Source organism: Lissotriton vulgaris, chromosome 5 (assembly GCF_964263255.1).
Source record: "Lissotriton vulgaris chromosome 5, aLisVul1.2, whole genome shotgun sequence".
NCBI classification, from domain to species: domain Eukaryota; kingdom Metazoa; phylum Chordata; class Amphibia; order Caudata; family Salamandridae; genus Lissotriton; species Lissotriton vulgaris.
This window is the reverse complement of record NC_141693.1, coordinates 1,729,059,312-1,729,085,914: the sequence shown is the minus strand read 5'-3', so window position 1 is coordinate 1,729,085,914 and position 26,603 is coordinate 1,729,059,312. Positions and strand designations below refer to the sequence as shown.

Here is a 26,603-nt window from a genome sequence, read left to right as displayed (position 1 = left end):
ATTCAATTGCTCCACAACTTGGGGTTCACAATAAACCTCACCAAATCACATCTTCAACCGTCTCACATACATCAGTATCTAGGGACCACAATAGACACTTCCAAATCCCTTGCATACCCCAATCCAGTCAGGATAGCCAGTATGTAAACCCTTAAAACTAAATTTCAACCCCAAAACTCACTACCAGCTTCAGTGTTTATGCAGCTAATAGAAATGATGGCCTCTTGCATACTCATAGTACCTCACGCAAGACTCCAGATGCGCACTTTACAAGATTGTTTAGCATGTCAGTGGAACCAGGCTCAAGGTCAACTTTCAGATCTGGTGTTGGTGGACAGCCGCACACATTGCTCTCTGCAGTGGTGGAACACACTAAACCTTTCCAAAGGGCGGCTGTTCCTAGACCCAGTTCCACAGATAGTGCTAACAGTGGATGCATCGCTCACCGGCTGGGGAGCCCATCTCTTAAACCATACAATTCAGGGCAGGTGGACCCCTCAATAAAAAGTCTTCAACTTTACTGGCAATCTTTCTAGCATTAAAATCATTCCAGACACATCTCAAACAAAACTATCCTTGTCCGCACCAACAATATGACAGCAATGTATTATATACAAAAACAAGGAGGAACACATTGTTTGCAGCTGTCTCAACTAGCGCAAAGCATATAGAAATGGGCCATCCCACAAAAGATATAACTTCTTGCAGAACATCTTCCAGAGGTACACATTCAGATTGCGGATCTCCTCAGTCATCAGACACAGCACATCCACGAATGGGAATTTCATCCACAAGTTCTTCATCCATTTTTTCAAATGTGGGGCGTCCCAGACATAGATCTGTTCACCACAAAAGCAACATGCCCAACCTTCGCCGCCAGGTATCCATACCCATCGTCCACGGGCAATGCGATATGGATGAACTGGTCAGGCAGATTTGTTTATGCTTTTCCGCCACTCCCGCTCATTCCATTACTAGTGCCCAAGCTCAAACAACAGTCTCTCCAGATAATCCTGGTTGCTCCAACATGGGCCTGGTAACCATGGTTCACAACACTCCTGGAACTCTCAGTAGTTCCACACCAAAAACTACAACTCTCCCCAAAGCTTCTTACACATAACCATGGATAGATAAGGCATCCAGATCCAGCTCAACTAAACCTAGCAATCTGGCTCCTGAAGTCCTAGAATTCGGTTACCTCAACTTCCCACCGGACTGCATGAACATTATTAAAGAAGCTAGAAGCCCTACTACTAGAGCTTGCTAGGCAGCCAAAAGGAAAAGATTTGTCATTTACTGCAATAACAACAAAATTGACTGACTAGATGCTTCAATTCAAATCATTATTTGCTATTTACTGCATCTACAGAGATGTAATCTGGCATACACATCCATAAGACAACATATTGCTGCCCTTGCTGCTTACCTACAAAACAGATAACATTTGTCATTGTTTAGGGTACCTGCCATCAAAGCATTTATGGAAGGCCTTAAAAGAATAATTTCTCCCAGAATCCCATCCTCTCCAGTGTGGAATTTAAACATAGTCGTTACTAGGCTCACGGGTCCTCCACAAATGCGATCTGCAGTTCCTTACATGGAAAGTAGCTTTCCTTGTCGCAATCACCTCTCTCAGAAAAGTAAGTGAGATCCAGGCTTTAACCATACAAGAACCATTCTTACAAATACATCATAACAAAGCGGTTCTTAGAACAAATCCGAAATTCCTTCCCAAAGTGATCTCTGCTTTCCATCTTAATCAATCTGTGGAATTATTCGTTTTTTCCCCAAAACCAGATTCTGTAGCAGAGAGAGCCCTTCACAAACTTGATGTCACAAGAGCTACACCTTATTACACTGACAGAACTTAACCTTTTAGAAGCCCAAACCAACTATTTGTTGCTAAAGAAAACCCCATCTCCAAAGCTGGAATTGACAGGTGGATAGTCAAATGTATTGAAATAAGCTACCACAAAGCAAAACGCACATTAACAATTCCCCCTAGAGCGCACTCAACAAGCAAATTAGGGACTTCCATGGCATTCTTAGGGAACATTCCCTTAGATTACATTTGTAAAGCAGCAACATGGTCCACAACACACACCTTCACCAAACACTATTGTGTAGATGTGCAAGCAAAACAACATGCTTCTGTGGGTCAAGGCTGTTCTTAAAACACTTTTTCAGACCTCTGCAACAGATAAAGGTAACCACCGCTAAGGGAGAGCATTGCTAAACAGTCTATGCACAGGTATGTATTATGCAGCTCATATGCCTTGATCGGAAAATGCTACTTACCAGTATGCATCTGTTCTTGGCATGTAGAGCTGCAGAATCACATACACCCACCCGCCTCCCCCGTACCTCCATCTGTTCCAGGGTTATCTTACCTAGATACATTACACATGGACATCTTTTCTGTTTCTTACAAACTCCATCATTTCCCTTCATGGCGATAAACAATCTAAGGATGGAGTCGATGCCCATGCGCACTACCGTCCAAAGGAGGAGTCACCTATCTTGTGACTACAAAGACTTCTTCCAAGACAACAACAAAGTGCAAACAACCGAGCCCAACAGCAGATGACGATCTATGCACAAGTATGTGATTTTGCAGCTCTCTATATGCCAAGAACAAATGCATACTGGTAATTAGGATTTTCCTTATCTGACATTACCTTTTAATGTGGGTGATGTGTGAGAGTCCGTTACAGAGATTTAGCAGAAAAGGTGTGTTTCAGTTTCATGACACATCCATACAAATGTATCTTTGAAATAACAACAGGACTTAGCATGTGAGCAATGTGAAGGTGTCAGAGAGATTACCAGCTGTGGTATTGATGAGGAGGTGCTTTTGTATGACACAATTTAATACACACATCACTATCCCTGATTATTAGATGTAAACACATGTCGACTTTGGTAGAGTGTGCCTGTGCAGTGTCAGTGACCTGGCCAAAGAGGGCATGATAGAGCTGTAATTGGATCATGCTTTCAGAACTATTACGAACAGTGGCCCACAAAATATGTTTGGCCCAGGGACCCCAAACGCCTTGACAGGTCCATGACGAGGTACCTATTTGCTGACGAGTCGTTGGAAACAGGAATTAGTGTGGATTACCGTCAATTGGGCTCACCACCATGTCGGTTTTGAACAACATGAAGCAGGAACAGCAGCGGCAGGATGGGTAGGATCGTCTCCATGGCACAGGACTGTGCAGCTGGGTACAGGTGAGTTTCAGCCTTATATCACTCCCTTTCCGCCTGCTCAGATGTGAAGGTTGACCACCACAGTCATGTCAGTGGGAAGGCATATCGTGATTGGCCAGCGATAAGACTGGTGGTCCACCCTCTGATAGATGCAATGGCCTATCCAACGGTGGTCGAGATTTCCTGGCAGTGGTATCAAGCGGTCTTTTGTCTATTTATTTATTTATTATTTATATCATTTCTAAAGCGCTCTATCACCTGACGGCATCCTGGCGCTGTCAAACTCAAAGTGCATGGCAAAAGGACGAGCAACAGAGCAATAAGGGCGAAACTAGCTCAGGGCAGTGCAGCACCTACGTTTTCGGAAACAGCAGTGTTTTTAATCTTTTTCTAAAAAGAAGGAGATCACTGACCTGTCTCAATTCCAGAGGGAGCCCGTTCCACCACCTGGCCACAGCAACCGTAAAGGTACTGCCACCTGTTCTGACTTTACTGAACCTCGCGATCTTATCTAATCTAGCCGAGGCGGAACGAAGGTTTCTGGCTGGAACAAACCACTCAAATTTCCTCTGCAGTGAGACAGGACCCAGCCCATGCAGGGTTCTAAACACTAGACAGAGGGACTTAAACTGAATTCTCTGTCCCACCGGTAGTCAATGCAATTCTGCCAAGACCCGGGAGGACGAAGACCTTCTAGGCCAGCCCAAAGCAAGTTTAGCTGCGGTCGACTGAATTCTGAAAAGTCAGTTCAAAAGAGACTTAGGAGATTCAAGCAAAAGGGCATTACAATAGTCCAGTCTGCTCAAAATTGTACACTGTACAACTAATGCCCGTGCTTGAGGGGGTAGTAAGGAAAGAATTTTACGTAAGGAAGGATCTAATAATCGCAAGGCAGCTACCCACCGTTCAACATGGGCCTGGTAACCATGGTCACAACACTCCTGGAACTCTCAGTAGTTCTACACCAAAAACTACAACTCTCCCCAAAGCTTCTTACACATAACCATGGATAGATAAGGCATCCAGATCCAGCTCAACTAAACCTAGCAATCTGGCTCCTGAAGTCCTAGAGTTCGGTTAACTCAACCTCCCACCGGACTGCATGAACATTATTAAAGAAGCTAGACGCCCTACTACTAGAGCTTGCTATGCAGCCAAATGGAAAAGATTTGTCATTTACTGCAATAACAACAAAATTGACCCACTAGATGCTTCAATTCAAATCATTATTTGCTATTTACTGCATCTATAGAGATGTAATCTGGCATACACATCCATAAGACACCATGCTTGCCATCTCTGAGTGGATGTATCACAGCCAGTTGAAGCTCAATCCCGACAAAACGGAGCTGGTGTTGACGGGTGGGCCGGCCAACCCCTGGAACAGCTACTTCTGGCCCCCCTCCCTTGGGTCCCCTCCCAGCCCTGTCAATTCGGTAAAAAGCCTTGGCTTTTGGTGACCTGAGCTACCATGGTGTGCTGGCCTGGTTTTTGGCTCTATTTCTGAGTGATGGTGACTTTAAGCTTGCTACCATCCTGGATCCCTATTCTTAGCTTGTTTTGGTCCTTTTAGGCCTTTTTCCAGACCTAGAAGCATAAACTAGAGGATAGCCGCTTTATATGATGATAGATCCCTTATTCCTGACTCTAATCCATCTATTGCCTATTGGCTTTGACATAATTATGTGTCCTTTCATCATCCTACCTATAGTAGAGGGTGGACCCTGTAGTCCTGACTTTATATTACATATTGGTATGGTTTGTGTATGTACTCTGATAGAGTTAAGTGTCTATTTCATCCTTTTCGGGCCTACAAGGCCCAGAACTAGAGAGACTCCATTTTGCTTTCTGCCTCTGCAGACTGAGATGCATGTAGGTCAAGTGTGATGTTTTAGTTATGAGGTGTTGTTCGCTCTTTGCAAACTAGAGAGAACCGGCCGGAGCTGAATCTTATCAAGAAGTGTCCCTGGGCTCAAGACGAAACAAGCAGCTGATCACTGTGAGAGCGTCTGGAGCAAGGAGCCTGGTACATGGATTTGGTGGGAGGAGGCTACTGGCTGGAACTTTCCACTAGAGGAGAGCATTCCATATTAGCGAAGTGCAGAAGAGGCGGAGTGTCAGTTGGTCTTTGGAACAGTTCAGTTCAGTTGATTCTTAGAATGGTAGAGTTCAGATGGTTGCTGGAGCTGGAGAGAGCAGTCAGATGAATCTTGGAATGAAGTTGGAACTGTCAGCTGGAGCTGCCAGTTTATCAGAATGTATTAAAGCAGTTGCCAGTCAGATGGAAAAGTTGGAGCTGCCAGCTGGAGCAGTTGAGCCAGTGGAGTGAAGCCGTGGTGACGGAGGGAGAGAGAGAGCCCTGATTCCACCAGAGAGAGAGAGAGAAACATTCCTTTCTTATAGGGTGAGGTATTCTAAACTAGTTTGCTTTACACTTATACATTAATATTTTCTCTTATTTCCTAAGTTAGATTCCCTACACTGATTAATCCTTTTTCTTTCAGCGGTGTGCAGTCTGTTATAATCCATTTCCCTTTTTATGTGTTAGTAATAAAGCTTTCCATTATAATAAAGAGACCCCGCAGATCTGTGTATGTGTCTATTCCCCTTTTACTTTTCAGGTTATGTCTAGATTGTTAGTTATTGTGATGTGATAATAATAAAGTAACCCCAGTTCTTAGTGAACCATTGTGTAACTGTTATTATTCATAATAAGGTTAACCTTTCTTCTAGTCAGATGCTGTTATGTGAACGGATGCATCTCCCGTCCAGGTAAATGGTAACTGAGCAAGGGAGTAGAGGAGCACTTGTATTTGATCATAACCTTTGCATATTGTGATTTGGCTATTCTTGTGTACCACATAAAATATAACAATTGTATATGAGACATTCCCAGTAGATATTAGATATATATAGAGAAACTTCCCAACAGAGAGAGAGAGAGCTGAAGGTATTCATAGGAAAGTGATCGTCGTTGTGTAGCGGCGTTAATGAGAGCATTGATTGTGGTCAATGTGTATACCCACAGGATTGTGGCTTGAGTGAGCACTGAGTGTGATCAGTGTGTAATGAGATCGCCGCTAGAGAAAGTGGCGTTAATGAGAGCACTGATTGTGGTCAGTGTGTATACCCACAGGATTGTGGCTTGTGTATGTATTAAATAGTGAGAGCACTGATTGTGGTCAGTGTGTATACCCACAGGATTGTGGCTTGAGTGAGCACTGAGTGTGATCAGTGTGTAATGGTAAGTAATCGGAACTGCCCCCTTCACTATGAGTAGGAGGGTAGCATAGTCTGGGTCTGAGTTGCCCCGAGACTATAAGGTATGAGTGTGGTGTAGAGCATGGAAGTCCTTAGTAATCAGTGAGTATTCCTAGTAATCCTATAGATTTAGTGGTGTTTTTGATGATATGAGCTTGTATATTGCTAATTCCCCATCCTCAGGTAGGTACCCAGGTGCCTGGATAAATAGGTCCTGAGGAGGGAGATGGGTACGTTTCGGCTGGATTGGTGGTGTTTTGTGAGCTGATTCTATCTGGTCCGAAAATCCGGTCGTCACACATGGTCAGCTTGTTATTAAACACAATGCCCAGGTTACGACCCATATCCACTGGTCTCACTGCTGTTGACATATCGCTAGGCCAGAAGTTACTTGGCAGCAATGAGGGGACCCTATCCGCAGAGCAGAAGAGCACCTCCGTCTTGCCGGCATTAAATTGTAGTGAGTTGCCCTTCAACCACTGAGCCGTGTCACGCAAGCAGCAGTGGAACTCCTCCAATGAGAAAATGAGCTGCGTGTCGTCGGCGTAATTTGTGATGTTAATCCTGTGCTCTTTGACAACTGCAATCAGAGGTTTCATATATATATTAAAAAGAATCGGGCTGATTGTCGAGCCCTGTGGCACCCCATGTGTGATGATAATCAGATAGACTGATAAGGAGGAGGAGACACTGCCTGCGTTCGACCCGTGAGGAAAGTTTGAAAACATTGAAGAGCACAGCCCTTCACCCCCACCTTCTCCAGCCTGCTCAACAGAGTCCCATGGTTGACCGTGTCGAACGCGGCAGACAGGTCAAGCAGAATAAGAACCGCTGCCTGATCCCTGTCTGCCCGCGACTGAAGTTCATCCATCACGGTCACCAGAGCCGACTCCGTACCATGAGCAGGCCGAAAGCCGAAGTGAGCCTCCTCCAGCAGTTTGTGCTGCTCCAGGTGATTGGAGAGCGTCCTACTGACCACTTCCTCCGTAATTTTGGCCGGAAAGGGCAGGAGTGAGATGGGCATGTAGTTCTTGGGACATTCTGGATCCAGACAACCCTTTTTGAGCAGAGGGGTTATCAAAGCTTGTTTCCACTGCAACGGCACTACACTGCTGTTGAGGGATTGATTACAAATTGATCACAGAGTAGGAAATAATTCTGTCTCAAAAGTCTTCCAAATTTTATGAGGTACGGGGTCTAACTCATCAATAATAGTTTTGATTTTAAGATGAAAAAAGTTAGCTAGATTGTTACACAATTCCTGGGAGGGTGGTATCTGCTTTTTTGTGCATTCAGGGTTAGTAAGATTGTTCAAAATATTAAAAATACTTTTAGAAGAGTTGGGGGCATTAAGGATCACATTAGCTAAATATTCTGCCTTGACCCTGTTTATCTCCTTTTTATAGCACAAGATCTTGGATTTCCATATTTGTTAATCCAAATCGGAGTAGCCCCTTCTCCACCTCTTCTCTGCGCATTTACAATCCAATTTCATGGTTTTTAAGTTGTCATTGAACCATGGAGCCGAAGGTCTGCCTCTGGTTCTATGATTTTTTAACGGTACCAATGCGTCTAGGTCTGCTGTAATCTTTGCGCAGAGAAAAGTATAATTTTCGCCTACCGGCTTAGTTACAGAAAAACAATAATCTACCACAAAGAGAGGGGCTAAACCTCGCTTCCGTAAGAGCCCCTTCCAGGCTCTACCAACATATTTTTTCCTGACCCAGTTACTCGGTGATTCTTTTTAGCCATGTCCACTACAAATTTAATAAAAAAATGGTCTGACCAGACCAAAGGCAAGAAATCCGTAATAGTAAGATGATAAAACCACATCCATCGTAATAGGGCGGGCAGATTGCCATTGAGGCGGAGGCGATACAGATGCCGTTTCGGCAGTGGTACCATGACTGCCAAACTCATAATCAGGCCCTAATTCAGGGAAAGTGTTGTACACTGTAAGAGTAACATTTACTATTCCCACTTCAATGCAAACAAACCCAGGGAAGCTGTTGGACACAAAAGGGGTGACATTTAGAAGTCCCACACTAATACAAACAAATTTAGGGAAGGTGTTGGACACTAAAGGGGTGACATTTGATGTTCTCACTTCACTTCAAACTAAGTGAGGGTAGATGTTGGACACTAAATGAGTGACATTTACTGTTCCCACTCCAATACAAACAAAGTCAGGGAAGCTGTTGGACACTAAAGGGGTGTCATCTACTATTCCCATTCCAATGCAAACAAAGTCAGGGAAGATTTTGGACGCTAAAGGGGTGACATTTATAATTCCTACTCCAATACAAAGTCAGGGAAGCTGTTGGAGACTAAAGGGGTGACATTTACTATTGCCACTCCACTAGACACTAAGGGCCCGATTAGGATCGCGGACGGACTTGAGTCCGTCCGCGACCCCTGAGGAGGAGGGAACGTCCGCAGGGGCTGCGGCGTTCCCTCCGAGCAGATTAGGATGTGACTGCCAGGGTGGCGGTCACATCCACTATCTTTAACATTGCGGCGGGTGCAGCGTCAAGCTGCAACCGCCGCAAGGTTAAAAATGCATGCATTGCATTTCAATGCACAAAGCGGCAGATACCGCGCGGTGCCTGCTGCTTTGTGCACGCAAATGCAGGGGGGTACCATAGGTACCCCACATGTGCACCCCCTTCACCTAGGGGGCCCGCAACGGGCCCCCGAAGTGAAAGTCCGTATGCTTTTCCACGGCGGGAAAGCCGCCGCAGAAAAGCATGTCTTTCCCACCATCCTAATATGGCTGGCAGTGTCTGATAGACACCGCCACCATATTAGAGCTTTTCCGCCGCGGTCGGAAGGCGACCACGGCGGAAAAGCGATGGAAGGACTTCTCGTCCCCCCAGCCATCCTAATCTGGCGGGGGGACATTGAAGGCTCTGCTGCGGAGAATCCGCATCCTCCGGGCCTGTGGTGGCTTCCGCCGGCCCGGAGGATGCGGATTCCCCGCGATCCTAATCGGCCCGTAAGTCAGGGAAGGTGTTGGACACTGAAGGGGTGACATTTACAATTCCCAGTCCAATACCAAGTCAGGGAAGGTGTTGGACACTGAAACAGTGACATTCACTATTCCTACTCACTGACATTTATTATTCCCACTGCAATGTAAATAAAATTAAGAACCATATAACAAAGTAAAAATAAAACATTTTATAATTCCAAAGAAAGAGTTCCTAAGTACAAAAAGAATTTTTACCAAAACATAAAAAATATTTGATACTACACAAAATCAAACTATATTTTGTTTATTGTTTACTACATTTCATAATATAACACACTATTTAAAAAAAATGATATCTTATTAATAAATATATAATTTTGTTTGAAATTTCCAAATTATTTCCTAAAGTTTGAAAGATATTTTCTACAAGTAATACAAATATTTTTCAATAGGTCTATAATCAGTAAAAAATATTTTCTAGAAATAAAACTATAGTTTTTTAAACATTTTAAACATTTGACATATTTATTTTTCAATTTTTATAAATATAATTTAAAAGAAAATTACATGACATTTTTAAATTTGAAAAATATATGTCGTATTTAAACATAAACATATTAATATTTGTAAAATGTTACAAATTTAAATATTTTCAGATGCAGTAAAAATCAAATACATTCTTATATTTTAAGCAATACATTTCTAAACAATTTTAGAATTCATAAATTTGGAAGAAAATTATTAAGACATGTAAAAGAAGTTATAATAAAACAATATTTTTATTATAAAGAAGAATATTATTAAAATATATTTCAAAATGTCCTCACTCTTATCCCCTATAAACCCAATATCCCGTTACTAAAATAAAATGGAAAAACAAACCATTAAAAAAATCTTACATCATAAAGAATAAGAAAACATTGATACATATTTGTTTTAAATCTCCCCACCCTTATCCCCTATAAACCCAAAATCCAACTACAAAAAAAATTTACATTACAAAGTAAACATTTTTATAAGTAATTTATATTAAAACATTTTACAAAAATAATATTAAAAACCATATGTAACCAAAAAAACTAAATATAGCACACTATTTCCTTCTAAAAACAATATTATAACCAGCGATATATACTAAATCACTATTAAATAAATGATATTTTAGACAACACGTAAAACAATATTTTTGGCAATGATATTAACATCCACAATATTATTTTCTCATGATATTCTTGACAATAATTGTATCCCTGGTTCAATCCGGACCTAAAAAGCATTAAACTCACTCTCAGGAAGGCAGAACGCAAATGGGGACTCACTAAGAATACAACGGACAGACATCAGTAAAAAGCATTACATCACCACTATATGGACAACATAGCGAATGCTAAAAAGTACTACCTAGGGGGAAGAATCAGCCAGGCCTCTAATTCCCATAAGGAGCTATAGAAGATTGTGAAGGAGTTCACTAATCCCCCATCTGGCATACAAACACTCTCTGCATCACAGGAATGGGTGGACTCCCTCTCAGTTTTCTTTGTAAAAAAGATAAACGACATCCATAAACTCTTCCCTCAAGTGACAAATACCCCTCACACATTGGATGAAACCCTCCCACGGAACACCAACTCGCTCAAAGAATTTAGGAAAATTAAATACGGCTCCCCAACGGACTCCGCATCCTTCCAGACCATATACAAAATCAGCCCAGCACTTATCTCCAACCTAACTTATATCCTGAATCTCTCATTTGCACAATCCACTGTACCTTCACATTGGAAGGAAGCTATCGTCAGACCTATTTTGAAAAACCTACAGCAGACCCTAAACTACTCACCAATTACAGACTCATTTCTCTCCTACCTCTGTTTGGCAAGGTAATGGAAGCTGCCGTGAACCACAAACTGTCTACTTTCTTAGAGTGTAACAATCTGTTAGACTCATCTCAATCAGGTTTTGGTTCACATCATAGCACTGAGACGGCTCTAGTCGAAATCCTAGATAACTTTCTCTTGATGCCAGACAATCCGCTATCCTTATCCTACTTAACTTGTCGGCCGCCTTCGACACCATCTACCATGACATCCTTGTGAAGCGCCTATAGGAGTTTGGTGACTGGGCCCGGCCCTGCGATGGCTCGAGAGCTATCTGACGGAACGGTCCTCTAAGGTGCAATTAGGAGGTTTCTGCTCTAAGAGCCAACCCATTGACAAAGGAGTGCACCAGGGATATATACTGAGCCCCAAGCTCTTCAATCTTTACGTGTACCCCTTGCCAAAATAATCAGAGCCTACGGTTTTGATACAGTTTCTTACACAGACGACCCACAACTGTTGATCACTCTTGATCCTGACCCCACTGCTACACAACAAATCATCTACTGCTCAATACGAACAAGTCCGAAATCATGCTCTTTGGAGATGCGCGAAACATATGGACCACTGACTTGTGGCCTTCCTCCCCAGGGCCATGCCCACCGCCCAAAACAGCAGTCTAGAATCTGGGAGTTATTATGGACAACAAACTTTCCATGGCTGACCACATTAACTGTGTGGCCCACACTAGCTATGGTTTAATGCGCTCCCTCAGGAAAATCTTTAAATGGATTCCCCTCTGCTCTCGGGTGCCCCTTGTGCAGGGACTAATCATCAACCGCCTGGATAACGGCAACGCATTGTTTGCATCCATACATGAAAGACTCCTATCTAAGCCTCAAGTGCTGCAGGACATCGTGGCGAGACTGGTCTTGAATCTCCCCTCCCCCCACCGCTCACCATCAGCGCCCAGCTAGAGACACTCCACTGGCTACCTATAAGAAAGAGGGTCACTTTTAAACTATGCTGCTTGGTACACAAAACTTTGAACAACAAAGGACCAGCCTTTCTAGCAAAGAAACTAACTAAACATCAGCCAATGCGAACCTACGCTCATCCAGTAAACATCTCTTAATGATCTCCAAGGTCCGCACTGTTAAAAACAGTGACAGGTCCTTCTCCAAAACAGCACCAGAACTATGGAATTCACTGCTGCTACATCTACGCCTAGAAGCTGATCCTAAACAATTCCGCAAAGCTCTAAAAACATGGCTATTTTAATTCTTAGTCATGTCCCTCTTAGTTTCTCCTGTGTTTGGCGAAGCGCTATGAGACCTAACTGTGATATATGCGCTCAATAAATACCTACTACCACTACTCACTACTACTACTACTACTACTACTACTATGTAACACAATATTTTTAATTAGATATTTTGTCCAAATATGCATTCCGGCAGATTCCTTTATGTGAGGACATCATTTATCCGTGCAAAATCAACTTTTCTGAATTGGGAAAGTGTTTTTCACTCATACAGCAGGTTATTTGTGCTTGTAAGTGTGACTAATGGAAATAATCGTAATTTGATAATTGAATACAATGACAAATGGGAATTAAGTGCTAGCTAGGTGTAATAGGAAATTGCCATGACGTGCAAATTGTGCATTAGCAAATGTAGCCAGATGATAATAATGCTTAGTTCTTTCTGGATCAAAGATACAAAATTAAATATTTATACATAAAAACCAAGAATAAATTCCTAACCATCTAAAATGAACATATTGCCCAGAGATGGTTATGACCAGCAAGGGGCTGGAACTGAAGCATAATTTAGAATTTTCTCTTTAGCATTGTTATATACTTTATGCATTTAAGGTGTTTAAGAGTGAGAAACAGACACATTGATTCTTATTACGCTAGCGGTGGGACCACCACTGACAGGATGTTGGAGGCGGTTGTGGCGGTCCCATCACTGACAGAACGTTAGTCCGCCCGCCACATTTGAGGCATAGGGCTGGACTGTCAGCTATCAAGGGAAAGACCACCACCTCCAACAGGATCTAAGATTCTGTCCCAGCAGCTATCGGAATCGTATCCCTTGCATGGCTGCGGTGCCTGCACAGGCACCGCCGTAGGGAATACAATGTCCTTTTCCAACAGCCTGTCAGAAACGGACTTTGGGGGGCCACAAGCAGTGCCCCAGGGCCACTGTGAAGTGGCCCTGGGGGCACCTGCAGTGCCCCCATGCACATCTATGCACCGTGTGCTAGGTGCCACATGGTGCATGGATGTGCACACAGTGCTCTTTTACACTGCGTCTTGTGCTGCTGCTGGGCCGCAGCACAAGCCACAATGTAAAAGAGCACTTTTTCAACCTCCAGCATGGCGGTCTCATCCTAATTGAACAGTCAAAACACCAACTGCTTGTCGGGCAGTCTCTTGAGCATTGCAATAGCGGTCAGTAGTCCGACCACCTGGAATCAAAATGATGGTCATCGTTTTTTGAGCATATTGATTACTGGGATAGTCTTTACCCTAAATATAAATGTCACTGTTGTATGTTAGTTTATTATTTATTTAGTTTGTTATATTATAACCTTTAGTAAGTATCTCTTTAAGACTTGTGTATTCTTTAAATGCTGTCATGTTCTACATTCTAGTCATGCTGTCATTGAATGTTCTATACCTTACTGTTGGTCAGTGTCCTGTTGGTTGTGGATCTAACCAGACGTGCTTTATTACTGGGAATAAATCTTCTGGAAACTATACATTACTTGATTCCTCTCATCATTACAATACTACATTTTATTGGCGACGATCGGGATCCTAAGAAGCTTCTTCATTTCTCCAGAAATTTTTTTTTTTTGGATTTCTTCAAACAACGAACCTACGTTTCATGAATTTAACCTTCACCGGAATGGATAAAGCGGCGCATTCTGAGTACTTTAAATCCTAAAACTGTGAGTTTACTGTCAAATTTTATCTCTCTCGTAATTGTTCCTACGCGCACAAGGTGTTTACCTTTGAACGCGTCTTCCGTTGCTCCCGCGTGCATGCGCTCGCTTCAACTCTCCTCGAGCCTAACGCTTAGCAACACTTCAGGAACACGTATTGTTTACACGCGTACCACGTCATAGGTCAGTCAACGTGACCCGACGTAACGCGTACGTGCCGCCATCTTAGATTTCCAGATTGAGCACGTCTGGCTTCGGTATTTCTTCCGAGTCTCCTCGCAATGGAAATTTTCTCCTCGCAAGGCGAATTTCTTCAGAAGTAAGATTTATTTATTCATTTTCTTCTTACGATTACATCGTCTTCAATTCTGACATTATCGATGTACTTCATTTTTCATTTCTAACATTACCTTATTTCAAGACTTTATTTTTTTTTGTGTCAATTTCGTTTTCTTATTTAACATGAGTATTGAGCAATCTACTTCTCGCAATGCTTCCTCAGCATCATCTTCATGTATTAACATCAACATCAGTACTCCTAAAGAGTTTTTAGTTTCTCCAGGTGATCCTATAATTAAGTGGGATGAATGGAAAAATTACTTCTTGAATTACATTGCCACTTTAGAGGATAATGTTGGTGCTTTGTCATCTGATAGAAAAATGCGAATGCTACTTCACAGTCTTGGTCCTGAGGGTCTCAGGGTATATGATCAAATGCAAAAACCCGAAAGATCAGGTGATTTTGACAAATTTAAAGCAGCAATTTCAGATTTAACTGAACACTATTCGCCTACTGTTTGCATTGGTGTAACAAGACGCGCCTTTTTCAAACTCAAACAACTCCAGAACGAAACTGTTGAAGAGTATGTTTCTCAACTGAAAATTTTAGCTGCACAGTGCAAATTCGGTGTTTTACATGATGAATTGATCAGAGATCAAGTTGTTGTATGTACTAAAAACAAGAGTATACAAGACAGGCTTTGGATTGAAGGAGAATCTAGTCTCAAGGATGTCATCACCTTGTTAAAAAAAGCTGAACTGTCGGATAGGAGTTCTAAAGCACTATCTAATCAATCAGAATCTTCTTCCACACCTACTGTGAACAATATCTCTGACAACAAGAAGAAAAATGTTTATGCAAAAAAAAGTGTCAACAAGAAATTTCAAACCAACAAGAGTTCTTATTCTTCAAAATCATCTAACAAAAAAACTTTCAACAAGAACAAACCCAACCAGGGTAGTTCGTTTTCTTTTGCATGTTACCGTTGTGGTGATAAAAATCATAACGCAAGCTCTGAAAATTGTCCTGCTAGATCCGCAAAATGCTCCAATTGTGGTATAATTGGTCATTATGCTAAAGTATGCAACAAAAAGTCCTAACAAAATGCCAAAGTAGCTTGTATCACTGATACTTCTTCTGATTATGACTCAGACATAAGCATGTCATCTCCCAATTCTTCTACAAATGCACAATGTAATATTGTTTTAGTTGTTGGGGAGGACGAGAGAAGCAAACCCTTATGTATTGTGAAATTTGGGGGTATTCCTGTACAGGTTGCTGCTGATTCTGGGTCTCCCTACACTATTGTTAACAAAAAAGTTTGGGAGAAAGAATTGGTGAGTGAGTTGGGTCCTCATTTAGAGCCCAGTGATATTCTTACTGAAAGCTTTACTGGCAATACTATAGAAATGTTGGGTTTTCATTCTTTGATTTTCGAATTCAAACATCGTACAGCATTTTGTAAGTTATACATCGCCATAGATGGTCCTTCTGTTCTAGGCTGGAAAGATCAAAGATCTTTACACATTATTCTTGATCCCAACAGCATTGAACAGGTTCTGGTTACTGGTGTAAGTGAAGATACCAAGAATTGGGTTCTTAAAGAATTTCCGAACGTATTTTCAGGTAAGATCGGAAAGTTCAAAGGTTTTTCTCACCGCATAAGATTAAAGAGCAATGCTGTACCAATGGTTCATAAGGTACGGAACATACCACTTATTGTTGGAGACGAAGTAAAAAATGAATTGTTAAAGTTACAAGAGAGTGGTATCATAGAACCCATCGAATCGTCGGAGTGGATTTCTCCATTGGTTGTCGCTAGACGAGCCAATGGAAAAATCCGCTTATGTGTTGATTTAAGAAACTTGAATAATAATATAATTGTGGATCAGTATCCTTTACCTAGGATTGATGAAATGTTGTCTTTAACTCGTGGTGCTAAATTTTTCTCTACGCTTGATTTATCTTCAGCGTATCACCAGATCACTTTACATCATTCCAGCCGTGATCTCACTGCCTTTTGTACTCCTTTTGGTTGTTTCCGCTTTCGCCGTATGCCATTTGGTTTGGCTTCTGCGGCTGCAGTTTTTCAGCGCCTCATGTCACAATTATTTGGTGATATGTCTGGTGTCATCTTCTTCCAAGATGATAACCTCGTTTTAGGTAAGGATGCACCACAACATGACTCCAGGTTGAGAAAAGTTATGAAGGTTCTTGATGAAAGATGTCTCACTGCTGAAATTTCTAAGTGTACTTTTTCAGAAGATACTGTTGTGTATCTGGGCCATGAGATTAGTGCTCAAGGAATAAGGCCTTAAACCAAGCTTGTAAGAGCTATTTTAGACGCTCCTGCTCCTAAATCCAAGGATGACTTAAGGTCATTTTTGGGTTTAGCTGAGTTTTACTCTAAATTTGTTTCTAACTTTAGTGAGAAAACTTTTTCTATGCTTTGTCTTTTGAAGAATAAAATTCCCTTCGTTTGGTCCCAGGAATGTCAACAAGCCTTTGAAATTATAAAAAAAGCTGTTTGTTGTGCTCCCAACCTGCAAGGGTTTGATCCCACTGCTGCTACATTCGTTACTACTGATGCTAGTTCTAAAGGCTTAGGGGCAGTCTTGACTCAACTATCTGAGTTTAATCAGGAAGTGGTAATTGCTTTTGCTTCAAGATCCCTTACGCCTACTGAAGAAAAATACTCGGTAATCGAGAGGGAAACCCTTGCTGTTGTGTGGGGGTTAGAACATTTCAGGAAGTTCATTTGGGGAAAGTCATTTTGTGTGAGAACTGATCATAAACCCCTTACAAAATTGTTGACCACACAAGGTTTGTACAAAGCCACTGCTAGAATTGCAAGACTGTCCATGCGCTTGCAAGATTTCTTATTCGTTATAAACTATGTTCCTGGTGCAAAAAACATTATTGCAGATTTTTTTAGCAGATTTTCTTTACCAATTTTTGTGGCTGACCGTAATTCTTGGAATGATTTTTCCGTGGCTAATGTTGTTTCTATTTGCAACATTTTTGATAGTTTTTCTAAAGACCAATGGCTCAAAGCTGATTCCGATGATAAAGTTCTGACTGAAGTTAAGTCTAGAGTTGTGGTGGGTTGGAAAGATTTTTGTAAAAAAGATCTTAATGATTCTTTGACAGGTTTTTGGGAAGTTCGTGACGAACTTTCTATCTCTGATATATTTCTGCTTAGAAGTGATAAAATAATTCCACCTGTGTCTGTTAGAGCTCACATTATGCAATTGTCCCATGAAGGCCATCCAGGCATTTCTCGCACTAAGTCAAGGGTAAGAGACCAGTATTGGTGGCCAGGGATGGATAATGATATTGAAAAACTTGTTAGATCTTGCATAAATTGTGAAGTTTCAGACAAATCAATAAAAACCTTCAATCCACCTTTGGGAAATGTCACTGCTCCTAATTTTCCTTGGGAAGAATTAGCAATGGACATTATGGGTCCTGTCAATTGGTTTGATGATAATGTCAAATTTATCATTGTTATTGTTGATTTATTTTCTAAATGGTTCGAAATGAAAGTTGTTGAGAAGGCTAACTCTGTTATTATTATTGAATTCTTGGAGTGTGTATTTATCCAAGAAGGTTGTCCTTCATCTGTTCTAACTGACAATGGTTCTCAATTTAAATCCAAGGAAATGCAATTGTTTTTTGTATCTCTTTAAGACTTGTGTATTCTTTAAATGCTGTCATGTTCTACATTCTAGTCATGCTGTCATTGAATGTTCTATACCTTACTGTTGGTCAGTTTCCTGTTGGTTGTGGATCTAACCAGACGTGCTTTACTACTGGGAATAAATCTTCTGGAAACTATACATTACTTGATTCCTCTCATCATTACAATACTACAGTCACCACCTGCAACAGTACAACAAAATTGTCAGCAAGAGGAACAACAATACATATACATTTTGCTGAAGCACGCAGCACTTGGATACTGCTGGTCTGTGTCACACAGCAGAAAATCTTAATAAAACAAAAATTGCAATATAAATGGTCAATATTTTGAAAAATGGCTGTGACAACAAGCTGTTTGTGAATGGACCAGGTATTTATTCCAACACCCTACCAGGATCTTTACATTAGCCAAACACCTTACCTTTCAACTTTAAGTTAAATGTTGTTTCCCCTAGGGAGCACCACTCACCAGGCTTTGCGCTGATCTCTGGGGGCAGCAGTTGCTCATAGGTGTTGAATATTCCAGCAGCTGAGATGACCACTGGAGCGAACACATTGATCTCTTCATTGCCCTTCTTCACAGCTACACCTAGGAGAAAACAAAGATAGTGTAGTAATGATGCAGGAAACTGGTGATGACTTGAGTATATTTATTATAAAGCTACATGGGGGAGGAGCTAGCTAGAAAGCATCCAGCTCCAACAGACACCAACTCTAGAGTGAACAATATACATTCTAATGTTACTAGGTATAAAGAAACATTTTAAATGGAACTAAGACATTACAGTAACTAGTTAACACATGTAATAAATACGATCTAATGTAAATGAGAAAACATTTAATTGAAAGAAACACCACAGATTATTACAGAAAGATTTAAAGAGGTTGGTTTTTATCAACAATAAAATTATTTAAGTCCTTGTATTCCCTATTCATTCATGTCCTCAATAACCTCTACTGTGATACAGGAATACTGAAACCATGGTGTAAGAACTACAGACTTCAACACCCTGTGAAATTGCCATCCCCACATGCTATTCCCCACTAGTATCTAACTCACTCCGCTGCACTACCTTTACTGCCTAGCACAAGGACACCCATTGGGGTAATTGTGCACTGAACAAATCCTGAAAATAAAATATTAAATAGGCGCTTTCACTTTGCAGGTTCACCTGAAGCAGCGGCATGTCAGTTGATTGCCCAGTGTTCTACTGCAACCTACTTCAGCAATTGGATAGCCTTCTGTGCCAACTCCCCAGCCCCCTTCAAACACAACAATAGAACAAAATCCAGTCCCCAGTTCTGTCGATACAGAGAGGATCTCAGACTAATGAAACATCACGGTAAACAACTGGAGAGCATTGGAGAATGAGCCAGGACAATGCAGAATGGAGCACGTTCAAATCTGCCCTAAGACACTACCACCAAATGATCCAGACCACTGGGCACGCTGGTCTGGCAGACTACATCAATGCCAGCACCAGCAGGAGCAAATAAACCTTCCCCATTGTGAACAACTTCACCTTGCTAGCAGTCGTCTCCAACTCGATCACTTCCTCACCGGACCTCTGAAACCATCTCTCCTAATTCTTCAGCAACAAAATCACCACCATTTACAGCAAGTTCAGCCCTCAACTGGACCCAACAGACAAACCCAACCCAATCTTATCCAAACAACCAATGCTAACAAGATGGAGTGTATTCACCCCAGAAGAAATCACTGCCACAATGAAGCCCATCCACTGAGAAGCACCATCGGACCACTGCCCCCACCACACCCTTTCCATAGGATTGCAACTCATCAGTGCCATGGTCACATCCATTCCAATTGCCTCCACCTCTTTGGTGACCTTCCCGGATGCTTGGCAATACGCACCTGGCCCCCCCATTGCTGAAGAAACCCTCTGCGGACCCTTTAATGCTCTCCAAATGCAGACATCATTGCTACCATTCCCAGCAAAGGTCTTAGAGTATGTTGTGATCTTTGGAAAGACCACATCACCTTGGGACTCTACCTGGCTGCCAGCAGAGACAAGATTGGCATCCATCCTCACCACCCATGCCAAGAACCTCTGAATCATCATTGACAGCAAACTCAACATGAACGCCCAAGTCAATGACATCACTGCTTCATGCTTTAATCCCCTGAAGATGCTGAAGAAGATTTTCAAATGGATTTCACACAGCACCAGGAGAGTCATTGTGAATGTCACGTTGCAGAGCGGAGTTTTTTTCCTCGCAGCAAGAGTTTTCCTCTTTCTTGATCGTCATCATCAAGTTGGCTAGCGCGAGCGTGGAAAATCAACCTCCCAACGAGATTTCTCCACACGGGCGGTCAGATTTCTCATTGCGAGTGGTCACGTATGCTTGCGATCGCTAGCGTTGAGATACAGTCCGTTCGCGTTGAGAAAGCTGCCGCTCGAGTTAAAATCTACTCAAGCGACAGAAAGATAGTAGCGCCTGCTTGTGCTGCGCATGGTGCCGTTCGCTATGATTGCACAGTGCGGACAAGCACCTGCCACTGAAAATCACAATGAACGGCTTTTAACTAACGCACTTCACTGCTCACGGACAGAGGTTTTTTTGCACTTTGCGGAGTTCCTCGTAGCAGAACTCCGTGAACTCCGCCCAGGCTTACAAAAAACTCACCAGAAGTCTGCAGACCATTCAGACTTACGTGACCAGAATCACTTTCAACCTCCGATGCCACAATAACATCACGCCACACTCCAGTAGCATAGATTCCAATGGTGTAGCATGGAGTGTTGTACTGTGGAGTGGCATATAGTGGAGTAGCATACAGAGAAATAGGGTACAGTGGAGTGGCATGGACTGGGGTGGCATAACGTGGAATAGTGTAGAGTGGAGAGGCGTACATTAGAGTTGGGTACAGTGGAGAAGAGTACAATGGAGTGGGGTAGAATGGAGTATCGCACAACGAAGTGGCAAAGAGTGAAATAGCATAGAGTGTATTGGTGTAGAGAGTAGTTGGGTAGAGTGTAGTTGCATACAGTCTAATAGTTTAGAGGGGAGGAGTGTAGAGTGAATTGCCATAGATTGGAGGAGCATTAAGTGGAGTATTGTACAATGGATTGTTATAGAGTGGAATAGCATTCAGTGTAGTTGTGTACAATGGAGTGGCGTAGAGTTATTATTATTATTATTATTAGTAGTATTAAAAGGCTCTTCTATAGCGCATGGCTACTCGGAAGCATCCCAGCGCTTAGAGTGGAGTGGTATACAACGGAACAGCATACAGTTCAGATGCGTACAGTGGAGTACTGTAGAGTGACGTCCCTCAAAGAAGAGTGATGTAGACTGGAGTATCAAGCTGTGGAGTAGCATAGAGTGCACATGCGTGGACCTGAATAGAATTGAGAAGAGTGGGGTGCACTACAGTGGAGTAAAGTGTAGTGCCATCCAGTGTAATAGTGTAGAGTGGAGTGGCTTATAGTGGTGGGGCAAAGAGTTGCGTGGCATACAGTATAGTAGAGGGGAGTGGTGTACAGTGAAGTGGCATACAGTGGAATAGCATAGTGTCTAGTAGCACAGAATGGAGTGGCATACAACACAATAGCGTAGAGTGGAGTGGGGTGGGGTGGAGAATTGTAAACTTGAGTAGCATACTTTGAAATAACTTACAGTGGAGTGGCATACAGTAGAATAGCGTAGAGTGTAGTAAAGTACAGTGTAGTGCCATACAGTGAAATAGCGTAGAGTGTAGTGGCATGCAGTGGAATACCATACAGTTTTGTAAAAGTAGTCATTAGCTAATCACATTGTTAAGTACCGCAGTGCTTTTTCTAAATACTGTGAAATTTCCCTAAAGTACCACATCAACAGATATCACTACGTTAAAATGCTTTGTAGCTTAAAACATACTTTTGTCCACTTACCTGTAATACCGAAAGGATCAACTATACACCATAATGTGTACTTCTGCCAGATTTCATGGAAATCTGAGTTGGTGTTTGGCTGCTATGCATGAGTACAAAGTCTATGGAAAATGCAGGGGTGCCCACAACCCCTACTATCTTTGCTCCCCCTTAACACACCTCTGTAAAACTTTGCATCAACCGCAAATGTAGAAAAAGGAAAAGGTCTGCCAAGTTTTGTTGATTCGTCAAACGTGCGCAAAGTTATTAGGAACAAAAGTTCAGATAAATTCCTATCTCCAGCAATCTTAACTATAAATATAGACTGGCGGTAATAAATAAATGTACATATGTGTGTACGTAATTATAAACACACACCCACAGAAGGTTTCAACTGAAACGTGTAGGCCTTTATTTGTGAGCACGATGCACTTTGGCGTAAAAAAGAAAAATAAATAAGCGTACCTGAAGCAACCACTTTCTGCCTGTGCCGCATGGTCCTGTCTGCCTGAGTTCTTGTGAATTAGAGCTTTGAGACTGGATGACGTGGAGGGAAACGAGGTTCCAATTTTACACACATACATATGTATATGTGTGTGTGTGTATACATCTGTGTGTGTGCATTCACCAGTTGGTAGTTATAGTTAGGATCTAGTTTCTATAGGAAAAGCATTTTTAAATTTTCTAATAACTTAGGTGTCATTTGAAAAATCTTCATAAAATTTTCAAAACTAGTTTGCCACTGACTTCAGCTGCTGTCTTGAAAGTTTCGGGATGATTCATCGAGTGGGGCCGAGTATTGGGACAGTCCCAATACGCGTTCCTCCCATGCAATTTCCCATAGGGATTTTAGACCCCACTACAGCCTGAAATGCTGAATGGAATTACACCAAATTTGGAGAAAGCTAGAGCTTGTTCCAGAAAGTGCGTTTTGTGATTTAGTGTAAATTCATTCAGTAGTTTTTGAGATCTAAAGGGAAAACCAAATTTGTGTATCTAGGAACACGGACCCTCCACGGATCCTTTGCAGTACACCGTGAATCCTTGCGCCACTAGCAGTGCTGTGATTGGCTGTAAGCAACCTGAGTAAGCAGTTGCGGCAGACATTTTAGATATCAGGGAACAGTCGCAGGTTGTGAAAATTCACATAAATTGTAATAGAAGGTGTTAGGATAGAGGTGCCATGACCCCATGGGTGCGGTATAGGGTTCTGTGAGGGACCCCTGATAGGCAAGTAAATACCCAAAAATATGTTTTTTTCCATGTGTGGGGATTCATGGATCCACTGAGGCGCTCAGTGTCACCCCTGTGTGGATCCTCGGCAGATCCGTGAATCCTGACACAATTTTTTAAAATAACATACACACAGACCGACACAGGCACTCACACACCCAAACATAGACCCACTCACATTCACAGACCCACACAGAAACTCACAGCCTCTCACAGACCCACTCAAATACTCACACACCCACTCACAGACCCACTCAGACACTCATGCACCAAATCACAGACCCACTCACAGACCCACTCAGACACTTATGGGGCTACTCACAGACCCACCCAAACACTCTCACACCCACTCAGTCACACATAAACTCACAGACCCACTCAGGCACTGTTACAGACCTTCTCAGATACTCACGCAGCCTCTCAAAGAGCTACTCAGACACTCATGTACCCACTCACAGACCTACTCAGACACTCACACCCACTCACAGACCCACTGATATACTCTCAAAGACTCACTCAGACACTCACACAGCCACTTGCAGAGCCACTGAGTCACACACCCATGCACAAACCCACTGAGACACCCATGTACCCGCTCAGACATTTACACACCCACTCACAGACCCACACAGACACACACACAGCCACATACACAGCCACTGAGTCACACACCCATGCACAAACCCACTGAGAAACCCACGTACCCGCTCAGACATTTACACACCCACTCACAGACCCACACAGACACACACACCCACAGACGTACTCAGACACTTACGCACCCAGTCTGAGACCCACTCATACACTCACACATCCACATCCACTCCCCAACCCACTGACACATCTACTCAGACTTTTCACACCCACTCATAGACCCACTCAGGCAGTCACACACCCAGTCATAAACTCACCCAGACACACACAAACACACTCACAGACCCACACAGACACACACACACACTGAAACATTACACATCCACTCATAGATCCATACAGCCAGTCACATACTCACTCACACACTAATATAGCTACTCACAACCACTCTCAACACATATAACCACTCACACACCCCGTCTCTAAGGTTACTGGTTACAATTACAAAAATTAAGTTTTGAAAAACTTACATGTACACAAAAAAACAAGGTTACCGGGAAGTTATAGTTTGGAATTAACATTAAAAAACGTAGAAATTGATTTAAAAACCCAAAGGTTACAGTGACATTATAATTAGGAAATAACATTAAAAAAGTTGAAATTCACTGAAAAAAACAAAGGGAATGTCATCAATGATGTCACTGACCATGTCATGAGTGATGTAATATATGAGGTCATAAGCTGTGCATTGCGGGGGCATAGGTTAGAGTTAGCCCAGGTATCTATAAATGATGTATTTCTATGTTTTTGTGTGCGTACAATCTGTACCTACCTTTAATGTCCCTGTAATGTTTGTATTTTTCAGTGACTATATATGTTTATGTGCATATATGACCCTGTTGAAGGCTCCGGCTGAAACGCGTTGGTCTCTTTCTCACACTGCCGGTTGATATCAGGCTGTGCTGCATCTTCCTTCTCCTCCGATCGTGGGGGAATCTGTTTAGAAAGCTGTTGGGGCTATATATATATATAGTATAAACAGGCATTACATGCGGGTGAGTTATGCAGCTTTCCCTGGTCCCAACGAATATATTATGGGAGTCAGCCCACAACAGCACAAACTTTCCACACATCCCCTGATAAAGAGGAAACTCGAAACGTGTTGGGACAAGGGGAAGCTGCATAACTCACCCGCATGTAATGCCTGTCTGTACCTGATGGAATAAAGGCTGGTAATCCAACGTCGGAGCCCCTGTGCGTCTCTATCTTGAGCTACCACTGTGTTTAACAATTGTCGGGCGGAAGCTCATCTGCCAGAGACTGCACCATCCCAGGATCACGAGGGGGCCATGAGGAATGGATTCAGTGTCCTCAAATGGGGGGACGACGCAGGATATAGGGCAGGCGATCATGCGGGGGCCCACCCAGGGCTTAAAACTCCAGAAATAAGTGGGCTGTATTGAAATTGAATGCTGCAGCACTACAACTCCCACAAGGCTATGCAAAATGAAATTGAAGGCGGGACCTTGTATATATTATGGGAGTCAACCCACGACAGCACGAACTTTCCACACATCCCCTGACGAAGAGGAAACTCGAAACGCGTTGGGACCAGGGAAAGCTGCATACCCTCACCCGCATATAATGCCTGTCCTGTACCTGATGGAATAAAGGCTGGTAACCCAACGTCGGAGCCCATGTGCGTCTCTATCTTGAGTGACCACTGTGTTTAACTATACATATATATATATATCTCCACAAGCCTCTCCTTCACAAAGAAAGGCAGCCACACTCCACAGCGATTAATTCCTCTTTATTTCTCCACTCGGCAGTCCTTACATGTTTCAGTCTAACATAGACTTTCTTCAGAGGTGAGCCGTTGTGACGTCGAATCGGGGTTAGTAATCCACAAGTCCATTACATTCATTTTAACTGTTATATATCTCCAATTACCACTCCGGCGCTTGAAACCACCAAACGGAGAAAGACACGGACTCCAAAATTGACTTGCTCACTGCTGGCTGCCGTGACTTTTATTAAAGTTGGTGCGAGATGTTGTCAGACAGGATGACGCGTTTCGGCTAACGTGTAGCCTTGCTCACATATTTTGGCTGCTCAGACATCTGCATTTAAATACATTGGTGTAGGTGATCACGTGATTAATGGGACTACACTTGAGTGATTGCACTTCTCCTGAGGCGGAAGCCGGGAGGCTAGATTCCCAATTGCAAATCAATTGTTACTCTCCCTGTTAAGCACCGCATTTTATTAGCGCTCGCGCTTTTTAAAAATTGGCATTGCTGCTTTTTTACCGTGTTGTTGTAAAAATTGCCTAAACTTCGTGTAAATTGACCCTAACGACCGTAGCGAGCCGCTTCCTCCTGCAGAACAATAGCATGACTTGAAGCTGTTCTCAGTGCTCCCGGTCTGTCTTTGAAACACCCCTCGAGGCGCAGAATCCACGGGCGCCATCTTTGAACGGGGCCTGGACAGCGCTCTAGTGGCTGGGCGATTTGGGCCCAACCGCTACAAAAGAGCCTCTCACTGTCTCTCCCCATTTAGTGATTGCACTTCTCCTGAGGCGGAAGCCGGGAGGCTAGATTCCCAATTGCAAATCAATTGTTACTCTCCCTGTTAAGCACCGCATTTTATTAGCGCTCGCGCTTTTTAAAAATTGGCATTGCTGCTTTTTTACCGTGTTGTTGTAA

General features: G+C 42.6%; 1 protein-coding gene across 1 annotated transcript in view; it reads right to left on the bottom strand.

The window, feature by feature from the left end:
• Positions 1–26,603, bottom strand: part of LOC147717053 (all-trans-retinol 13,14-reductase-like) — a 656,600-nt gene that overhangs the window by 253,150 nt on the left and 376,847 nt on the right. Inside the window, exon 6 of the mRNA XM_086923956.1 lies at positions 18,663–18,782. Within this exon, the coding sequence (XP_086780082.1) occupies positions 18,663–18,782 (120 nt within the window). The remainder of the gene's footprint in view (positions 1–18,662; positions 18,783–26,603) is intronic.